Consider the following 21,803-nt stretch of genomic DNA (forward strand, 5'->3'; position numbering starts at 1 on the left):
ATTAACCCTCTTTGTGCTTGTAGGATGGCTGAAGTTGAGATTCGTGGGGCTCTGGCAGTATAAAGATGTCAAAGGCAAAACCAAATGCCAATGAGAAGCAGAGGTGTTTTGTAGAGCTCCAGCAGGGCTAGATAAAAGAAGCTGGGAAGCCTCGCAAACCTGTCTTCTCACACTGGCATGCTGCCCCCATTGCCAGATTCACATATATGGTGGTAGGAGCGGAGTGCATTTCTTGGGGTCTCACACCTGCCCCTACAGTGCAGACTGTTCAGCTGCTTATGCTGGCAAGGTGAATTTTGAGCCAGTGTCTTGTAGTGATTAAGAGTGTTAGACTAGTATCTGGGAGATTCAGGTTCAAATCCGCACATGTGCAATGGAAGTTTGCTGAATGACCTTGGGCCAGTCACACACTCTCACCTAAGCTACCTTACAGGGTTGTTGTGAGGATAAAATGGAGGAGAGAACAATGTAAGCTGTTTTGGGTATCCACTGGGTAGAAACGCGGGGTGCAAATGAATTAAATAAATTAAATAAAAAAAAATATAACCAGCTGTGAACGTGACAATTGATCTTTGCTTTGGTGATAAGGGAAGAGACCTGGAGATGCAGGCAGCCCAGCTAATCTATACAGTGAGAAACTCCTACCAGAGCAAAAACAAGCACAGAGCTTGTGGAAGAGTACCAACAAGCAATGTCCACCTGTTACCCCATCTGAGCATTCATCCCAAGGGTGGGTATTCATAGGGTTGCCAGGTCCCTCTTCGCCACCAGTGGGAGGTTTTGGGGCGGAGCCTGAGGAAGGTGGGGTTTAGGGGAGGGGCTTCAATGAAATAGAGTCCAGTTGCCAAAGCGGCCATTGTCTCTAGGTGAACTGATCTCTATCAGCTGGAGATAAGTTGTAATAGCAGGAGATCTCTAGCTAGTACCTGGAGGTTGGTAACCATAGGTATTCAGGATCCAGAGCATGTTGCAGCAAAAGCAAAATAAGGGAGATTAGATTAGATTCCCATCATTTCTAAGAGAAGCCCCTAATATCCCTCTGACCACACAGGCTTTCTAAATGCTAGTGAAGTGCTTTACAAGTAGCACCTTAATTAAAAGCTCTTACATTTCCCAGGGCTGGATCTTGGGGGGAGAGGCGGGGGGGGGCAGCTTCCCTGAGCACAGGAAGAGAAGGGGTGGTGGCAGAAAGGGGGCAGCGGATCAATACTACATGTGGCTCTGCAGGCTCCCAATGGCTCCAAGCCCAGTCAATCGAGCCGCCCCCCTCGTCTCTTCTCCACCGCCCGTTCTCCCCTTTCTCTTGCCCTTCCCCCTTTCCCTGGGGCCAGATCCCACCCCTTTCTCATAAGTACATGGTCTTTTTAATATTGTTATGGCTCTTCTCTTTTAGGTGCTGCATTTGAGATATTACACTGTATTGTTTACAAGATATAAATCATCTTGTAATTTAAATAGTATAAAGAACAAGTGAAAAGATGTTCAGAGATATGTGAATAATCTTCCTCACCAATTACTAGACTGCTGTAGCTGTGATCTAAAGAGAAACATTCCCTGACGTTAATAATTATAGAAATTGGGAGCACTAGAATTCATATGTGGGATATCAGATCAATTATTTTATATGTTGCCTGCTAAGATAAAGGCCATGGCACTAGGGTTGCCAACTCTGGCTTGGCATATATCTGGAGATTTGTGAATGGTGCCTGAGGAAGGCAGAGTCTGGGGAGAGGCGGAAGCTCCCATGCCATAGAATCTACCCACTGAAGATATGCCATTTCCTCCAGGAGAACTGATCTCTGTAATCTGGAGGGCAGTTATGATTCTGGAAGAACTCCAGACACCACCTCGATAGGGTTGCCAAGCCACACCTACATCTGCCCAGGAACTTTATTATATTCTGGGATAGTTCTGGGCCTGGAACTCTTTGCCATCTTCATTTGAAGAGTAGATGACAGAAAAGGCACTACGCTTAGCACAAATGATGCAAAAACTGTGCAGTGATGCAAATTGCTCTACAGTGCAAATTAAAAATGAATCAAAATGAACTACATGGAGAGCCAGTCCTAACAACAACAAAATAAACACTGCATACTTTTGAATAGACCAGATAGTATGGTCCCAATCCTAAGAGCCCTTCCTCTGTGAGCCTTATCAGCTTACACTTTTGACAAGTGTCAAGTGTAATTATTCATAGATGATAATGTAAAAGTGTAATTATGCATTAACAATTCATAGAAGTCAACACAATATATTCTGTTTAAAGAGTTGTTGATTATATATGTATATACAAAGACAAATATGTATATAATGTATGGGGGTGTCATTTTGTACTTTTGCCTCTCTTTAAAAAAATGACATTTCCCATTGGCCCCTGAGGGGGGAAAAAGGAGACACTTACCTTCTGGAACTGGGGCATCTTAAAAGGGACAGGTTTGAGCCTTCTAATAGAGGATTGCACAGTGGGGAGTTATTCCTTCTCTAACTTACAAGAAGAATGTTTTCCCTATTGCATATTAATCTTGGGTGAGCTGCCCTGATCAACTTTCACGTAACACTGTGCAAATTGTCTACTACAGGAACATTGTGATTGCAGTAAGTCATGGAAGGAGGGGCTGATGTGGTCACTTCCTACACCTGAGGCATTTATTTATTTATTTACATCATACATTTCCTGCCTTCCCTTCATTGGGGACCCAAAGTGCCTTACTTCATTCTCCCCTCCTCCATTTTATCCTCACAACAGCTCTGTGAAATTCAGTTAGGCTAAATGTGTGTGACTGGCCCAAAGTCATCCAGCAAGCTTCCATGGCAGCTAGTCCTAGTTTGATACTCCAGCCACTACACCACACTGGCATGTGAAGCTGTAAAGCAGAATGGTGGCATGGAAATAATTCTGTGCATCTGCTAAAAATGCCAGCCTCCAGGTGGGACCTGGGGATCTCCTGGAATTACAGCTCATCTCCAAAATACAAAGATCAGTTTGGAGAAAATGGATGCTTTAGAGGGCAACCTCTATGGCATTGTACCCTACTGAGGTCCCTGTCCTCCCCAGGTTCCACTCCCAAATCTCCAGGAGTTTCCCAACCTGGAGCTGTTAACCCTACCCTCAGCTGGTGGCTAGGAAGGATCTACCAACCCTAGATTCTGCTAGATCATCAGGGTTGGACAGGGCATACACACATTCCAGAGTTTCTGTTGCAGCCCTCAAACTAGAGGGGTCAGGGTTAATAATACCCTAGGTCTTCCCCCTCTCTTTCTGTTGTCATGCCAGTTAGCTAACAGAAGGGCTATCCTGTCATAAGAAGTCCCTGGTTCTGAAGAGGGAGATTTCCAGGGATATGCCTACTTCTTCCACTTCATGCCTCCCTGAGGATTGTCCCACCCTCCTGGGTAGATTGGCAGGAGCTATTACCAATCGGATGTGACTGGGCCAGAGCAGCTTCACCCTTTACTTTCTTTAAATGGCTTCCCTGCCTGCCCCCAACCAGCAGCTGGTGGTACATTAAGGCTCAGAATGCCCCCCCCCATGTTATGTTCCTCTGTTGCCTGACCCTACTGGGTTGAGCATGCCACAGGCATTTTGGGCAGGCCCTACTTCAATGGTCCTACCACCCAGAGGATAGACTGTCTTGCTATGTCTACTGACAGAGGTGGGGTCAAATTCTGCTGTGTGCAGGCTATTACAAGGCAAGTTGCTCCAGCTGGCCCTTTCCTCTTCATCTCTGGTAAATACAGGGGTTCTGAGGCTACCCCTGGACATTTGAAAAAGCCCGGCTTTTTGCTGGGGAGGGCGGAATACAAGTTTAATATATAAATCAAAGTCAATGGGGCAGGACTGAATGATTCCTGACAAGAGAGAATAACAGCAAATACAAGCAGGCTTAATGAGCTCATGGAGGAACTGAATACTCTTGGCACAAAGGTCAGAATAGTTATTATAAGCATGGTTTGTGATTTAGGATAACCCACAGCAGGATGTAAGCAGGGTCGGCAGTGGTTAGTATTTGGGCAACCTTCAAGGAACACCAGGGTTGTGACGTTGACACGGAGGCAGGCAATGGCAAACTACCTCCAAATGTCTCTTGCGTTGAAAACCCTACAGGGTTGCCATAAGTCAGCTTTGGCCTGACAGCACATGCGCACACACACACAAATCCAGCTGGATGTGGCTTCAGCTGCAGATCCTGAATTATCTAAGGAAGTGCAATAGATTCATTAGTTAAGCAAATATTTTATACAACAGATCCATTGTTCTGCCACTCATACCACCCTTAGCCCTTAAAGACCATGGTTCCTGCAGGATGGCACTCCCTTTCCAGCCAGCAGCAGCACAGAAAACCAGTTGCCTCACATTTCCTCCTCCTGATGTAGCTCATCATGCACTGAACAAAATAGGTTAATTTTATTGTTTGGCACCTTAGTAGAGACTTGCTTGGTTATGCCTGAGTAATGTGTGATCTGAAGAAACTGTGGTGTGTGTGTGTGAGTGAAGAGCTGTCAAGTCACATCCGACTTATGGTAACCCAGTAGTTTTCAAGGCAAAAGACAGGGGTGGTAGAGGAAGGTTAAATAAGTGCCAGGTTCTAGGGATGTGCATAGAAATTTTCTTCAGTCTGTTTTTTTCCTTTTAATATTGTTATTCATTCTTTTAAATTATAGATCATATACTTTTTCCAACTGTGTGATATTGGGTTTCTTTTAAGGGATGACAGTCTCAGTACTGTATTTCTCATCTTCAGGATTCTTCCTGTGAAGTTTCAGAGAAATAGAAGTAAGTTTCTTATTCTGTACGCAGTTAAAAAACAAACAAATAAAAAGCTCTTACTCCCTAACATGTGTGGAGATGTAACATGCCCTGCTTTTGCCTTTATCTCTGTTAGTCTAGAGCTGCCTGCCTTTCAGGGAGTATAAGCAAAATAGTCTGTCTCTCCTCTGCAGGTGTGATGTCTGAATTTGCAGTACCTGTTTGTACAGAATGACAAACAAAATGTTTGCCACAATAGATAGGGAACTCAGCATAGTGCCACAACAGAGAATGGGACAGGAGGTAACCAGGACTTACTGCTTATATAACCAGGAAAGCCCTCTCAAAGCTGGTAAGGATAATGCTATGATTGGTGGGAAAGCGAAATCATTGTGCACAGATGCGTATGGGGACAATTTTCTTTGGCTGAAATAATCTGCTAGCTCTGGGCAGAAAATTCCTCTGTCCAGTTAACTCTCTCCCCTCACTGCCCTCCCACTTATCTCTCGTCTTGCATCTTCAAAAGCAGACAGTGAAGCACTAGAATTACAGCCAGATCTAAATGTTTCCAAATATTACCATATTATTTTTAGTGAATGGATTAGTTATGTTGAAGATATTATACAGGACAGTTGAGTCAGATTCTGATTAATTTCTGAGCACATATCCCTAGCAGATTCTGGTTCCTCTGAATCAGTACTCCTATTGTAAAGGGAGAAAAAGGGAGAAAAAAAATGAGCTTAAAGCGCACAACCCTTCCACACATTCAGTCAGCATGCAGACTGGGAGAATGGACAGTAGCCTCACCTCCTGCCTCCACATGATTGCCCACTCTCCAGCACTGTCCTTATGTTTGGAGAAATGTGCCTGCAAAGTTTAGAAAACAGAATCCCTAATCATAGGATGGAGGCTGTGACAGACAGCTGCATTCCAAGGAGTTGTCCCGGTCATAGAACACCTGTGATTGACAGGGCGTTCAAATAGAATTCTGAGAATGGCAGTTAGAACTCTGACAGTTAAGAACTGACCATTGACTGGGGGAGAAGTTGACAGAGCTTGGAAACAGCTGCGTAAGCTGTAAGCTGCCTGTTGGAGGATTTTCTCCTCAGGGGTTAAAAGGAACACCTTTTGGGGTTTTGGATCAGAAAAGGCCCCTAACCAGTTATATTGGGAAAATAACTCTAAGGTTTATAGAGTGGTTCCTAAGAGTTTAATGGGAGATAGCTCTTGTGAAATGAGTGATCCCAGGCCAATTTAAGAGAGAAACTGGGGAAGTGTGTTAAAGTGCCTTAACTCCTACAAGAACCACTGTGTAAAAATAAAGAACCCTAAGAAAGCGTAAAAGAAATTTAAGATTAAGAAACAAATCAGAGACTGCCAAGGGAAAGCCATCTCAGTAGAAAATCAAGATTTAGATACTTGTATGTAAAACTCCTTGATGCATTTAGAAGTACAATATATCGCTTGAATTTAACCATCCCAAACTTCTCAGTTCTGTTATTGTTACAATCTACATTTCCTGCTATTGATCTACATTTCCTGTTATTGAAGGTTTGCTAACCTGACTTTTAAATCCCACAAAAAAGAGACAAACAAAACTATATTTGTTTTTCAAAAAGTGTCCCGAGTGCCAAATATTTCTGACCAGCTTATTATTCTAAATAACCCCCTCTGTCATAGGGGCATATGTGCACACTTCCTCCACGTACCAGCACAGAGCTGATGATCATTCAGAGACAGGAGGTGGTGCCAGTTGGGTCATATTCTCTCTCTCTCTCTCTCTCTCTCTCTCTCTGCATTGACTGAAAGTGCAGAGGTATACTGTTACCCAAATCAGTCCCAATGTTAGGCACGTCACTCAAGAGTGTCTTGTATACATGAACAGCCAAGACACAACTTGGGGGCAAAAGAAATCATTTAGTCTGTTGAATTTATGACTCCCAGTTGGACATAATAAATCTCATATAAAGTAATGATGGAAGTGCTTACCCTAACCAAGATACAGACCAGAATATGAGGAATCAGCATGAAAAAGAAATGCAAGCATAGGTAATTACATCACAAAAACCAGTTACTTTGAGTAGTTGTGTTATTTTAAGCTAGATACCCAATTAAAGTTAGATTTTACTCCAAATTGTATTCCGTCCAATTGGCTAGATCACCCAGCAGGCTTCCATGGCAGAGTGGGGATTCAGACTTGGGTCTCCCAAATCCTAGTTCGACACTCTAACCACTACAACGCCCAGGGTCTGATTGGTGCATCTTCAGATCTGGGACCCTACCTGTGCAAATTTAAGATCTGGGCTGTGATAAGATAATGTAACCAACCTGTGGTAGAAGGGAGACTTACACATGCATAGAAAGTATACCTTGGATAGTTGAGAATAGATGCACTTTCCCTTACTCCTGACATAAGGCCAAAATTCTTGAATACAAAATCATATACACATCACACATTCATGTCATCTGAAAATCATGAGGTTTTGGGGGTGCCCTCTCACACTTCTGTTCTCATCTCAAGCCAAAGGCTCTTGGGAGTGCACATTTATACCGGTCTCAGTGGGGGCTAGTGGGCTATGCAACACTCAGAGCTATGAAGATCTGCAGAGCTTGAAAGAAACTGCAGTGGCAAGGAGAAAGAAGTGGTTGTAGGACAGGCAAAGAGGAGGCCACTGTTATTAAAGGTTGAAATTTCCTTCTGGGAGACAGTGATGATTTGGGCACCAGCCTTGACTTTACAGTGCAGGCAGCAAGGTATGAGACTGAAAATCCACAGGAACAAAGGAACACTATTTTCTTCATACTGTGCAGCCTCCCCCTTCCCAGTCCTGTGGCTCTTCACTCATTAGCTATGAAAGAGCAATTTTGTATTTGCCAGACTTTGGAAGGGTGGGGGGAGAAGAAACTGGGCATTCTGCCAAACTGGAACATTCCTTGTTATCCCACAAAATCAACTTGTAGCACATATCAGGTTGCTGTACAGCAACGTGAGCATAGTATCCTCTGAAGATCAGCCCCATATCATTGCTGTTTCAGCCCCAGTTCATCATGCATGAGAGATCTAAATTTCCAACCTGCAGGCTTCCTGCCAATTTCACAAGAGGTAAACTTATTTTTCCTGCAAGATGGGATCACACCAATATATTATCCATGATCAAAAGGTAATAGTTTTATATTTTAGTATCATTTTCTTATGCCACTGCTTTAAGGTAAAGACAGTGATTAACCAATGCATACCTTCAGTCTGCATCCATGCACAAGATTATGATAATGTGCATCTATGAAATTAATAAAACTATATGCTATGGGATTACGGTCCACAGCCTTTATCCCATCCTTTTACGTACATTAATCATATTCAGAACCCCCCTGCCCCCCAATACAGAAAACCACTCTTTGCAACACTTTGAAACCTACCCATAATTCTGATGTGGGAGTTCAGATAGTCCATGAGGCTAAAGGACGTTCCACTATTGTCTGCACATCAGATTACAAACTGTATTCTAGGTGAATGGCAGTGGGCTTTCAGAACAAGTTGGGAAGGCTGATGTGACTCATGTATAGTGTGGCAAAAGGGTCTACTGCAAAAGGAGCAATTCATTGCCTAGTCTGGAATATCAAGCCATTTTCCCTGGTGCAGTATGTCAGGTATGCTGTTATTCAGGATGCCCGTCACAACATCCTAAGGATTTAGACACCCTTGCCACTTCTCCTTATCACTCAGCCTCTTGCTGAAATGGCAGTCAACTGAATGGAGCGGAGGGAGGCCTCAACAGGTAACGACCCAGAATATACTACTTGACGTGGCCCAAATTCCTTCCCTTGAGTCATGAGGTACAGAAACAACCCAGGAAGGCAGTCAGGCAAAGATGAATGCCCACATCCTCTATCCGTGTAGTCAAAAGATACAAGGGGTGGGCACTGACTTCCTTAAGCAAATTACATTGGTGGCTGACAGGAATGCAGACTGCCCTTTCTTTCTCCCCCTGCCCTGTACAGGCTCCATCACCCTCCAAGCAGTTTTGAAACGAGGTTTCCACCAGATAACTAGCTTAACTAAGTCACCTGTGCAACAGTGGATCACATGAAGGGTCTCAGATTCTGGAAATTCCATTTCAGCAGCTAATCTTGCTTTTTGTTAACTACTGAAGTTAGAAATCAAACTGGAATATATACATTTTCCCACTCTCAGCCTTTGACTCTTGCTCTTTTTTCACATCCTTTGAAATAAATTATAACCCACTGAGCAATTTACAGGGGATTTCCAGAGTAAATTACAGGCAATGCCTGCGGCATAACAATGACTTGAGACACTACTCTCCACAAAAATCTCTAAAGCCTTTCCCACTCTTTTTCTTTTCCCATTAGGAAAGTTCCAAAGAAAAGGAGAGAAGAAGCCAAAGGACATCTCAGGTCTCTTTCCCGAAGTCTCCAAAATTGAGACAAATCCAAGTCACCTACATTGTTTTGCCATATTTTTTTTTGCTGTATTAGATCAATTTCCTCTTTATTAATCCAGATTATACATTTCAGTGGACAAAGTGTGCTGGCAAAGGAGCAAGCTTTCAGGTCACAAAGCACACTAACTAAAGGAAGGATAAGGGGAGCACTGAACTAGTGATCACACACAAAAACATACTAGTTGAGAAAGGTTAGACCAAAGTTGAATGCATTCAGAATGGATTCAAGAGTAGATCAGATTAAATGGCACCATGTCTGAATCATTTTGGAGCCCATCTTCTTTCAACCACCAATATTAAACAATTGCACTGAGAATAACTTCTAAAACCAAGTTTGTGATTTTTGTGCCACTTGTGTATGTTTCTGGTTTCATTAATAAAAAGCATCTCCCTTTTAAAAATGCTTTGCCTATGCTCATGTGCATCCTGATCAATTTACAGTGCTCTCAGCTGGAAGCCAACATGAATAAATGGAATTTTGTACAAAGTATGCAGAAATTTGATGAACAAGCTTGTCTCAGTGTGAATGAATGACAGCTAATAGACTTAACTAGATGAAGTTGTGTTTCTGCACTAGTTTGTTCCTTGCCAGAATGCCTGGGAAAGAAATTTTTCATTCAAAATACAAGAAATCAAAACACTTATTGGGTTCACATCTTAATCTTATATTTGTATTTACGTTATCTTCTTAACAGTTAAAATAAAATTATAAAAAAACCACACTTGTTACCATGATCCTAGCTCAAGTGAACATTAGTACATCAGCTACACATCACCAGAACGTAATCACAAAAATTCCAAAGCACTCATTTACTTTAAGGATCTAGAGAACAGAGAGAGCAGTTACAAATAAAATTTCAGAGATCATATGCTTACTTCCTAACCTTTTGTGCCCACAGTTCTCTGAGCGTCCTGCAGTTGAAATAGGCATGTTATCGGGCTGCAGTGTACTTTCAAAGAGCAACATGCTATTAGATTAGGGGAATTGTCACCAGGTGCTAATTCTATTTTGTGAGGTTTTGGACAAAGCTGCATCCTTTCCAAATGTGTTACAAAAAATTCCTCTATGAATGGTCCATTATTGTATTTGCAGCAACATTCATGCAAGGCAACCTCCTGTGTTACACGGACCAGGCATTCTTGGCCCTTTCCCTACTCAACCAGAACTCATCATTTGGTAAGTAAAAATTTGCAACCATTCTTCTAGTTCCACAGAACTAAGGAGAGCTCTTTGCTTACCAGTAAAGGCAGCGGTGACACCTGAAGAACAAACATTGGTTGCGTAGAAGCCATTTAAGATGTCCAGCCTTCTTCTAATGAACAATCTGCTTAGATTTTCTGCAAGTCTCTGTGCACAGATATTTGTTTTGGGTTCCTGAGGATCTCAGCTCCTCCCCCCTTTTAAAAGTAAAAATACCATCCCTCTTTATTGTCAAAATACACTTGAAAACAGGCAGGAAGCACGGTGAAATTACCCAGTCAAAAGGGGATGCCTCTGCTTACTGCAGTCTGTCTTCTTAGCACTCAATTTATTCTCTCCCGTTCAGCACCTCACTTTGCACTTTCCCTTTGTTACCCCATCACTCCTCACCCAAAGTTTGTGCAGAAACTCAAATCCATGTTCAGAACGAAGCATGCAAACTGATACAAATTAAGAAAATCTGTGTACATTTTATTGATCTGTATTTATTTTGAGCACTGGATTTAAATTGTGTACGCACATGAGAAAATAACGGACCACTCATATTGTCACCAGGAGAGCTGTGCAGTATTCCAGAACAAACGTTCCTGTCTCTAGAAAGGTGATATTAGAGAAATGTTTACAGTGACTTTAGAATCATGAGCTAGTGACTTTTGTGGGAACTGGACCTGTATAATGTTCCAGTGCTTGCAATGGGTGTGAATTTCTCCAAGGCCCCGAATCCTATGCATGCCTCACATAATTGAAGAGTCACTAAAAAGCGATTACAAATACTGATAGGATTACTGCTCCTTCAAAGAACCTGAATTCAACTGAGCTATAGCCCAATTGCATGTTGCGTTATTGGGGGGCGGGGGAGGTCATCCCTCCAATGTGATGCTCATGATGAATGATAATGCAAAGCCCTGAAGAAAGTTGAGTTGAAGAGGCAGACAGAAGCAGTAACTGATCAACTGTAGCCTCCGTCAGGGAGACCAGCTGTAAAGAGGCTACACTGGTGCTTTATACGAAGAGCCAAGTTATAGCCCAGGAGGGAGCTAAAAGGGACTTACAACAGATATACGGTGCTTTCAGAATATGCACCTCTAAGTACGCAACATTTAACTTGTGCGGAGGCTTCTTGGGCCAAAGTGACCCACAGTGAGTATTGCTTCCAAGGCCACAGTAAGTTCACTCCTGGCTGGATATGCAGGATCTATTTCATGTGAAAGAGGCTCATCCAGAAGTGAAACCTGGAGGACAAGGAAGCTGTTTATAGATCTCTTCTGTATCAGGAAAGGAAAGTATTTGACCAAGGGTAAGGATATAAACTGGATCACAACCCAGCACCGCGTCACACATGCCGCTTAGGAGGCCATGGCAGTGCAGGTACTTAAGGGACTTTCCCAGATCTTCCTTTAGGGAAAGGGGGATACACTAAATGGGAGACAAGCAACCTGGATAGTTACTGGAAACTTTTGACCATTCTTTAAATCTTGCAGAGAATATCTTCTCTCTAGAATGGGTTAATAGCAGATAATAATACGCACACAGTTATTTCTTTAGTAACACTGTTAACTGCTAGATATGCCTGGCCTGGAGGGAGGAAACCCCCAGGATCCAAAGGGCCTCATGTCAAGAGATGCCAGAATACCTGCCACTCATATTGGCTCAAACAGGCAGAATTACATAAGGGAGCCCAGAGAAAAGGGGGGACACACAGATATCCTGCCTTCTTATTTTGTCCTACAGAGTTAAATACAGGATTTTTTTCCAGCAGCAATGGGATCTCATCATCTTCAGATTCACAAACAACCCTTGTAATTGTCATCAAACCTTCATGCTTGCTTAGAAGCTTAAATAAGTACAGTGAAAGTGACTCAGCAGGTATTCCTGCAGGGGATTCCTATGTGACATATCTCATTGTGCACCCACATTCTCTCGACAAACTTTAAATTAGCCAACTGCTCTGGTGCTAGACATGTACTTTCTTGTAACAGGGATCTCTCCTAGTGAACTGCTCTGCCTCCTCTGAAAACCTGCCTGCAGAGCTCTCTGCTCCAGCGTGAGAGAGGGCAAGGCTAGTTTTTCGTAAGCAGCAACTCCAGATTGGCATTTCATTTCAAAGCAAGATGCTAGGGCTCCAGCTCTGGCTTACAGATCTTTCAAAGAACCATGACAATAATTTAATTTCCCTTTTTCTGCTTTGAGTTCAGATCTGAGAATTACTCATCCAGAAAACATCCATATACACAGATAAAAATTTAGAATCACTTCCGTTGAACATTAACCCCCTCCCAAATAGTTGGAGATGCAATAGAATGAAGGCTGTAAACTTCAAAATTCCCTTCAAGGTCATGCACCTCAAGTGGGTAGTGAGGGAAGGCCTTTGCTTTGTGGTAGCCTTTTTGTCTATCAGGAGAAAAAAAAACCACTTCCAACTTTTTCCTTTGAAATGGCTTATAGCAAAATCTTGCTACTTCTCCCTTGAGAACATGCTCTGTGCACTAGAACTCATTCTCGGGTACCATCTTTGTTTTTTAAAGTTCAGTGCTTATAAATGTTTTGAGAACAGCAGCCAGGCAAGGCAACGTCAGTCAAGGAAGAGCTGCCTCAACAATGGCACAGCCTCTTTTCTGATCTCCAGCTCCACATAACTCAGCAAATCAAAAGTCATGTCAGTCACTATTTTTAAAAAAATGCTAATTGATAGTCTGTAGCATTCAGGGAAGAAAACATTGTGGTCTCACAGCCCCGCTTGCAAGCAAGAGAATAACTTGACGATGCTCCAGCTGTAGCAGATCTGCAGTCTTGTTCCACATACACAGCCAACACTGCAAGCTTTGTAAGCACAGGACTCAAGGGAATAGTGATTAGGCAATGTTAAAGGTGAGAGAGAGCCACTAATCATAATGGGGAATAATACATGGGAAATTCTGTTCCTCTCGTTTCCATTCCTGCTATGCATGGAGTTGCAAAAATATATTGTGCACGGCAAAATTTCCCATCCACTGAAGGGCAGCACACAATAATAAAATTCCTACCTGCAGCTCTGAATTTCCTAATCATGGTAATTAATGCTTAAAAATAAAATAAAAATCAGACCAGCACTAATATTTCTGTTCAGAGAAGAAATGCCTCTGACTCTATGACTTTGGTGATAATATGTCCCTGGCTCATGTGTAGGTTGAAAATCCCTGGATTGGGTACCCCTTTCGAACCAGTATTGTGAACAAGGGCAGGACCAGCTGCCCACTTATACTAAGTACCCAACAATTTCCAACCTCCGGAGCCTGCTGTGCCAATTGCCAAACGTTACCATGGATTCTACCAGGACAACAACTACTCCCAATGAATAAAGGCAGGGCACAGACAGAGCCTGCCTGCCTAGCAGCATGAAGTAAAGCTCTCTTCTTTCTTAAATTAAAACGAAACTGTACCAAAAGAGTAATCCCATTACTCTTAACCCCATTTCAGGAGACAAAGGGTCTGATATTTCCACTGGAAGGTCAGAGTTTTTCTTAAGTGTTCCCTAAAGTAATGAGAGTTACTTAGTACCAGAGGCTTGCTGCTCATCCTGCTGTGCTCCCCTGGCCTCTCACTCTTCCCCCACACTTCCCCTATACATCTGCCTTGCTGTTTGTGGGCTGAGATGTGGAGTCACCATAGTCATCCTTGCAACTGACTGGGAAGGACAGTAATTCAGTAATTAATGTCAGCCCATGAACACAGATACAAGCAGGTGGGCAGGAAAAAAGTCTGAATTACCAAATCATTCATTCAGTGCTGATGAAGGCACCATCCAGGATGGTTTCCAGCTTTGCTTTCATGCTGGGCATAAAGAGTACTGGTGCAATATGGTGTATTTGAGAAAGGCAAAAAGAAAGGACAATCAGCACACAGTGCTTTGTAGGAGGACAGAGAAACCTACCTTTTTGTAGAACACCCCTCTCCCCCTTTGATAGAGAAACTTTTCTCACCACATCCACAAACTTCTCGCAATCTTAAGGATTTAATATCACCAGTAACTCTCACCTCTTAAGCGATAGTAGACTTTGGCAAAAGAGAGCTTTCACTTGGTGGTATCTACCAAACCAACAACTTGTACAGATGGAACTATTCCATAAGATCTGGATGAAATCGTTTGGACTTCATTATAACTTCCTCCCAACTGGTTTCTGGCCACCAGGGCCTTCATTTGGCATTAATTTGCCCCTTTTGTAAAGTCTCAGGCCATTCTACAGCTAAACAGAGATGCCCTTTATACAAATCCCAAAAAGTAAAGGCATCGGCCTGCTGTTCCCCTCCACCTGAAACACGAGGTGATTTTCCCAGCTGAATGAATGGTGGCAATGATTTTACTGCTTAGGAGCAAAGCAAGAAATCCTGGTAACATGTTAAATATATTTATAGGATCTGTGTACTCAGGACAACAGAGGGGAATTGGAGAGGGGAAAGAGTGCAAAGGGGGAAGTTTAGCACATCAGTCATTTAGGAAAGACAAAAGAAATCTTCTGATATAGCAGCACTGGAGCAGTCAGCCGTGCTGAGAAGACCCTGATCGAGATCAACCGCATGCCAACTTGGTTCCAGAAGTTTGTCTGAGAGCCTCTCTCTTCAGGAGTATCTGTTACATGAATAATTCTTTTGCCCTGGCATTGGCAGATAATTTAAATATCGAAGCTTAAATGAGTCCTGGGGAAGAGAAGACAAAAGAAGAAGAGTTCTTCATCCACATCTTCGCAAATGGAACCTTGTGACTAGTGAAAAGATTATTATTAGCTGCTGTAGAAATTCAAGACTGATAGAGCCAGATGAATAAATGTAGTCGATTTTGCAGACTCTAACATGCCCACCAGCCAAAGTAGCAGCAGTTGCCCACCTCCAGATTCTTTGCCTAATTCTCTATTCTTTGCAAAATTTCAAACGCCAGCCCATTTGTTAGTGTCCAACAGTCATTGCAGGAGCAAACCCAAGACAGTCTGAAAGTGGATTATGGAGGAAGGAACTCTATCCAAGATTATGTAAAACCTTGCACCCCCCCTCCCTCAATACCACTTCCTCAGTCAAAGCTCTTCACCTTCACCAACTCAACTTCCTGCCCTGTTCTCTACAACTGCAAGTAAATTTTTAATTCCATGATATATATGGTTTTAACCCAATTCTCTACATTCCAGCATGTCATAATCCCCTAGTACTCTTCAGTCTCCATGACATATATCCCCCCTCATCCTTCCCACATATAAATTCCAATTAGCATTTGGGGGGGGTGTTCAATAAACTTCAGAACTGTTATATAATCGTAGAATGGGACTTTAGCTCTCTGCAAGTCATTTAACTATACAGTTGTGTTAAAGCATCTCAACCCTAACACAAAGTATTCCACTTTCCATTTTGCCTTGCGTCTTCCCTTTGCTGCAATTTTCAAAAGGTCAGCTGACCTTACAGGCAGGAAACTATATTCCTGACTAGTTGAAGTGATGACAGGCTGGCCATGTAGTCTCACTTTGGGCTGGCTATTAAGCTATGAAGGAGGCCTCCCAATTTCTTGTAGGAAGCAGAGAACTACCTGGCCATTTATAGCCCCCCCCCCATACAAACAAACTGTAGCATCCGAGGGTTCTTTGTTTTTACCTGTGCAAGTGTGAGGTACAGTGTAGTGCTATTTATCTGGAGATGTAAGTATACGTTCTGGAGGGGGAGCGGGTTGATTCTGCTTGGGTAGCTGGATCATTCAGGAAGTCCCAGATGAGGATGGTGTCATCATGTGAACTGCTGACAATCTGAAACTCATCAAACTGGAGCCGGAAAACTCGGCCAGAATGCTCCTGAGATGGGGAGAGGGAAGAAAGAAAGATGAGTCCAATGCAGATCATATTTCTGGAATTGCCGAAAGTTTAATGCTAGTCAACTGCAAGTTCTGTTTAGACCTTATCCATAGCTTACAAAGTTAAATGATGAATGTATTTTTGAATATAGTCACTCAGTTGTAAAGAGCCACAGATGCACAAGCTCAGAAATGTGTGGGAAGATCCTAAGGGAAATTAACCACAAAACCTCAAAGAAGAAAACTGAATAATGAAATAAGAAGAACAGACATAGATAATAGAATGAAAAAGCAGGCCTCGCCCACTGAATAACAGGAGAAAGCTTTCAGCGATGCTGCTGTGGTTGAAAGAGAACTAACTGGGATCATGCCACCCTGCTTCTCCAGGTATGCATATTGTTGCTTCTTCCCCATGAGGGTGGGAGGAGAAGGTGCTTTGCCACCAATCTTATGGCTTTGTCTCTAGGAAATTCCAAAGGATGCTCTCTGCCAGCACAGAATCTATACGTGAGCCTGCAGAGACTATAAAGAACAAGATGTGAACAGAAGCCTCAGAAATTTGTACTGGATTAGAGAAGAGGCCTGTATCTATACTATGCAACTTATTTTTCTGATGCATGTAAAGTCCAGACCATCCCTAGTCGTCTCCTCTCTTTCAAGAACTCATGTCCCCACTAAAAGCCCCCAAACCTTCTACATTTTATGAGTGAAATACACTAGGAAGAATTAGATGCATCATATGTAACTAGATCACAATGGGTAGCCATGTTAGTCTGTCTGTAGCAGAGTCTAGCAGCACCTTAAAGGCTAACATAGGCTGTTACCGCACTAGGTATTCCCAGCGATGTATCAAGAGTTTGGAAATGTTATAAAAAACATCGCTTTAAAAGGGTTTTGGGATACTACGGCTAAAAAATGGTTGGAAGAGGTCTTCACAGCTAAAGGGGGCAAACAAAGTGCGAACAGTATTTTTTATAAGTTTCAAACTCTTAATACATCGGTGGGAATACAAAGGCTAACACATATTTTACCAAAGGATATATCACGGTTGGAACAATTAAAATTTGGAAAACTTTTTACATCTTTTAACAAACAGAAAAAAATAAATGGAATAGCTATGTATATTCCTTTGGTATTGGAACCTAAGATTATATATAAAGATGATAAGGGGAGGATCCTGTTAACAGAAATTGTATGTGGTTTTCAAAGAGTATTGTTGGTGGGTATATATGCACCTAATATAAACCAAAAATAATTTTATAATAACTTGGCGTCAATATTAGCTGAACATGCCAAAGAAAAAATGATTTGGGGGACTTTAACAGGGTAATGGAACCTAAGTTAGATAGATCTGCAAAGAAAAAAAAAGGGAAACTCTGAAGGTAAATTACCGGGTATTTTTAATGATCTTATAGATCAATGGGAAATGTTTGATATTTGGAGATTGGTCAATGGTAATAAAAAGGGATATACGTATTTTTCATCTAGACATCTTACCCATTCGAGAATAGATATGCTATGGCTTTCCAAAGGAATAATAAACATGTTGGACAATGCAGAGATCGTGCCCAGGGTGTTATCAGATCACAATGCGGTTTCAGTTACAGTTAAATTAGGAGATAGGAAAAATAGACCTTGGTCAATAAATGAATTTTTATTAAAAAATTAAAAAATAGTAGACAAATTAAAAATAGATATAATTTTTTTTTTCTAACAATGTAGACAAGGGAACATCTGACGAGGTAGTTTGGCAAAGCAGGTAGTTTGGCAAAGCAGTGTTTAGAGGACTCTTAATTCAACAAAATACAAGATGGTTTAAAGAGAGGGAGACACAAAAGAAAAAAATACTAGAAGAAATCAGACAAGGAGAAAGACAATTAAGAAAAACACAAGACAAATTGTTTAAACAGGAACAGATAAATAATTTTAAAAAGCTCCAACTTCAATATGAATTTTTATTAACCTCAGAAATTGAAAAGAAAATAATGTTTACTAGACAGAGATTTTTTGAACATGCTAATAAACCGGGTAAGTTGTTAGCTTGGCAGCTTAAACACAAGGATAAAAAAGCACCAATATTGAAAATTAAGAAGGAGGGCAAAACAATAATAGATAAACAAAGAATTATGGAAGTCTTTGTAGATTATTATACAAACTTATATAAGAAAAATCCAGTTTCAGAGAAAGAAATGGATGCTTATTTGAATCAATTTGACTGGGAAGAATTATCACAAGAAAATAGGGAATTATTAGACTCCATGATAACCATGGAGGAACTAAAAGATGCTATAGGTAAAAGCAAATTAAACAAATCACCAGGGGCGGATGGTTTTACAGCATGTTACTATAAAACTTTTAAAGATCAACTATCCCCACACCTATTAAAAGTAATGAACTCTTGTTTGCAGAATGGATCTATTCCCCAAACTTGGAAACAGGCACATATAGTTTTAATACCAAAAGTTAATTCGGATTTGTTAGAAGTGAAAAATTATAGACCCATTTCATTATTGAACAATGACTATAAACTTTTTGTTTCCATTTTAGCATTCAGATTACAAAGGGTTTTAAACCACGTTATATATGAAGATCAAACTGGGTTTTTTTACTAGGGAGACTGATCAGTCAAAATGTTAGAATGGTAATAGATCTGTTGGAATATGCAGAATCAAGATAAAACTCCTGTGGCTATGATATTTTTGGACGCCGAAAAAGCTTTTGATAATGTGAATTGGAAATTTATGAAGAAGGTACTAGAACATATGGGTTTGGGAGTAAATTTTAAGACAGCTATTGAAAAAATATATACACATCAATCAGCTAGTTTGTTGATTAATGGTTTGTTGATTAATGGTATATTATCACCATATTTCGAAATACAAAAGGGCACTAGACAAGGTTGCCCTCTTTCACCTTTGCTATATATTTTAGTGTTAGAGGTTTTATTGAAAAAGATGAGACATTCTCAAGATTTAATTGGAATTCAATTTGGGAGAAACCATAAGATAAAAGCATACGCAGACGATCTTGTATGTTTTTTGACTAACCCTATTTGTCAAATTGATAACTGGAATAAAATTGTGGAGGTTTACGGAAAGCTTGCAGATTTTAAGATAAACAGACATAAAACTAAGTTATTAGTTAAAAATATGACTCTATCACAACAACAAGAATTAGCAGAAAAGAGGTTTTAGTAGTATTGAACATAAAATAAAATATTTGGGTATATGGTTAACATCAAATAATCTTAATTTGTTCCAAAATAACTATATTAAATTATGGCAACAAATTCTTGTAGATTTTAAAAATTGGGAAAAATACCATTATCGTTATGGGGTAGAATCGCAGTAGTTAAAATGATGGTATTACCTAAAATGCTTTTTCTTTTTCAAACTCTACCAATTATAAAAGGAGTACACATTTTTAAAAGTTGGAAGAAAGATATCTTAAATTTTCTATGGGGTAAAGAAAGGCATAGAATAGCATATAATAATTTAATTGAATTAAAGGAAACTGGAGGCACGGGGCTACCGGATTTAAGAATGTACTACGAAGCATCCTGTTTTGTGTGGTTAAAGAATTGGATTCTATTAGACAATTTTAAATTATTGGAATTGGAAGGATTTAATTTGCATTTTGGATGGCATGCTTACTTATGGTATGGAAAAGATAGAGTTAATAAAGAATTTAATTCTCATGTTGTTAGATAATATAAAAGATTCCTGGAAAATAAAACGCTAGGTTGGATTAATCCTGTAGAAGCATTTATGAAAAGAGGTATACAATTAAATATGGATATGGGAATATATAGGGAAATCATGGAGAATAAGGAAGGGGAGTGGTCTTTGAGGAGTAGAGAAGAGCTTAAAATTCAAGATTGGTTTATGTATTATAAATTAAAAGATATATTTAATAAAGATAAGATAATAGGATTCAGTAAAGATAAATCCAAATGAGAAATTCTATTGAACAAAGGAAATAAAGAACTGATAGGATCTATAAATTATTAATTGAAGTAAATTTAAATCAAGAAAAAATTAAACCATTGATGATTAAATGGATGCAGGAGTTAGGATATAATATTGATTTGGAAACCTGGGAGAATCTTTGGAAAAAAGAATATAGATTTACAATTACCAATGAAATTAGAGAGAATTTATATAAAATGTTTTTAAGGTGGTATATAACTCCCGTGTTGATAAGCAAAATGAAAAAAGGGGACTCGGATTTATGTTGGAAATGTGGAACTGAAAAGGGAACCTTTATGCATGCCTGGTGGTTGTGTAAAAAAATAAAAAGTTTTTGGAGAAAAGTAATGAAAGAAACCAACAACTTGGTTAACATAAAAGTTAAAAAGGATCCGGCTTTTTGTTTATTAGGAATCCCCCAAGTAAAAATGGAAAAATGTGATAGAGTCATATGTCAATACAATTTTGCAGCTGCAAGAATTACAATAGCTAAAACCTGGAAGCAAACAAATAAACCTTCAATTAAGGACTGGAGAGAGAAATTACGGATTTATATGCGGATGGCCATATTAACTGATTTCCTACATGGAAAAGATATGGAAGAATTTAAGAAAACATGGGTGAAGGCCGCCACATATTGAGATAAACTGGCAAAAATGAATTTTACTGTTATAGTTAATGAGTTATAGAAATAAATGTGTTTAATCTTTTATTATTGTTAGTATTGAAATATTTGTAAACTGTTAACACACTTCTCTGGAAGTCTGGTGATGGGTCACTGTAACAAGGTGGGTGGTGGGTTTTAAGAGTACTAATAATTTCGGAATTTTTACGGTACCATGTAGTTAAATCAATTGGTATGTACTCTTATGTATGTTATTTTATATTTTTTGTTTGTTTTGTTTTATATTCAAAAAAATAAAAAATAATAAAAAGGAGTATGTGATAGCATTTTAGAATTTAGAGAGTGAACAGTGCCTTGCAAGTGTGTATTTCTCCCCATAAAATACTTACCTGTTTAACAAACAACAGAAGTAACCAAGACAATATACTTAAAGGCTCATTTCTGGGGTCACCCCCCCCACACACACGCACCAGTGCCAAGAGCTGTTAAGGAACAGACCTGGCGAGGAAGGCTTTAAAGGACAGAGGCCTAGAATTCATAATACCATCTATAGACCTCCTGCTTAACTGTTTCAGCTACTGTTCCTTCAGAAAAAATGTAAAGGGAAGTACTGGAGATAGATTATGAAATTATAAATGGTGAGGCGAACATGTTTGAAATTATAAATGGTGAGGCGAACATGTTTGCTTTCTCTCATAAGGGACTGGTAACAGATTTGGGACAGAGAAAAAGGAAGTACCTTTTTGTACAACACATATTAACTTACAGAATACACAGCCACAAGTTGCTGTGATGGCTGCAAGCATACAATGAGGACCAGACAGATTTCTTTAAGGTGTTATGTAACCACCTCACCTCCAGGGAGATGAACTGCAATGTCAATCAAAATACATAACCGGAATATAACATCATTAAAATCAACAAATACAACATTAAAATTACTTCAGGCAACTAGAGATCACAATATGAAGCCAACTTAGACATCAAAACAGCTGC

The 21,803-nt window shown here is 40.3% G+C and overlaps 1 protein-coding gene across 5 annotated transcripts in view; it reads right to left on the minus strand.

The window, feature by feature from the left end:
- Positions 1-14,359: 14,359 nt before the first annotated feature.
- Positions 14,360-21,803, minus strand: part of BTRC (beta-transducin repeat containing E3 ubiquitin protein ligase) — a 140,275-nt gene continuing 132,831 nt past the window's right edge. For all 5 annotated transcript variants that reach the window (XM_056849715.1, XM_056849713.1, XM_056849714.1 and 2 more), the window contains 2 exons: positions 16,022-16,215; positions 14,360-15,082 (listed from right to left, as the gene is read on the minus strand). In XM_056849715.1, the coding sequence (XP_056705693.1) occupies positions 16,054-16,215 (162 nt within the window). In that variant the 3' untranslated portion in view covers positions 14,360-15,082; positions 16,022-16,053. The remainder of the gene's footprint in view (positions 15,083-16,021; positions 16,216-21,803) is intronic.

Source organism: Euleptes europaea, chromosome 5, assembly GCF_029931775.1.
Source record: "Euleptes europaea isolate rEulEur1 chromosome 5, rEulEur1.hap1, whole genome shotgun sequence".
In the NCBI taxonomy this organism is placed as follows: Eukaryota; Metazoa; Chordata; class Lepidosauria; order Squamata; family Sphaerodactylidae; genus Euleptes; species Euleptes europaea.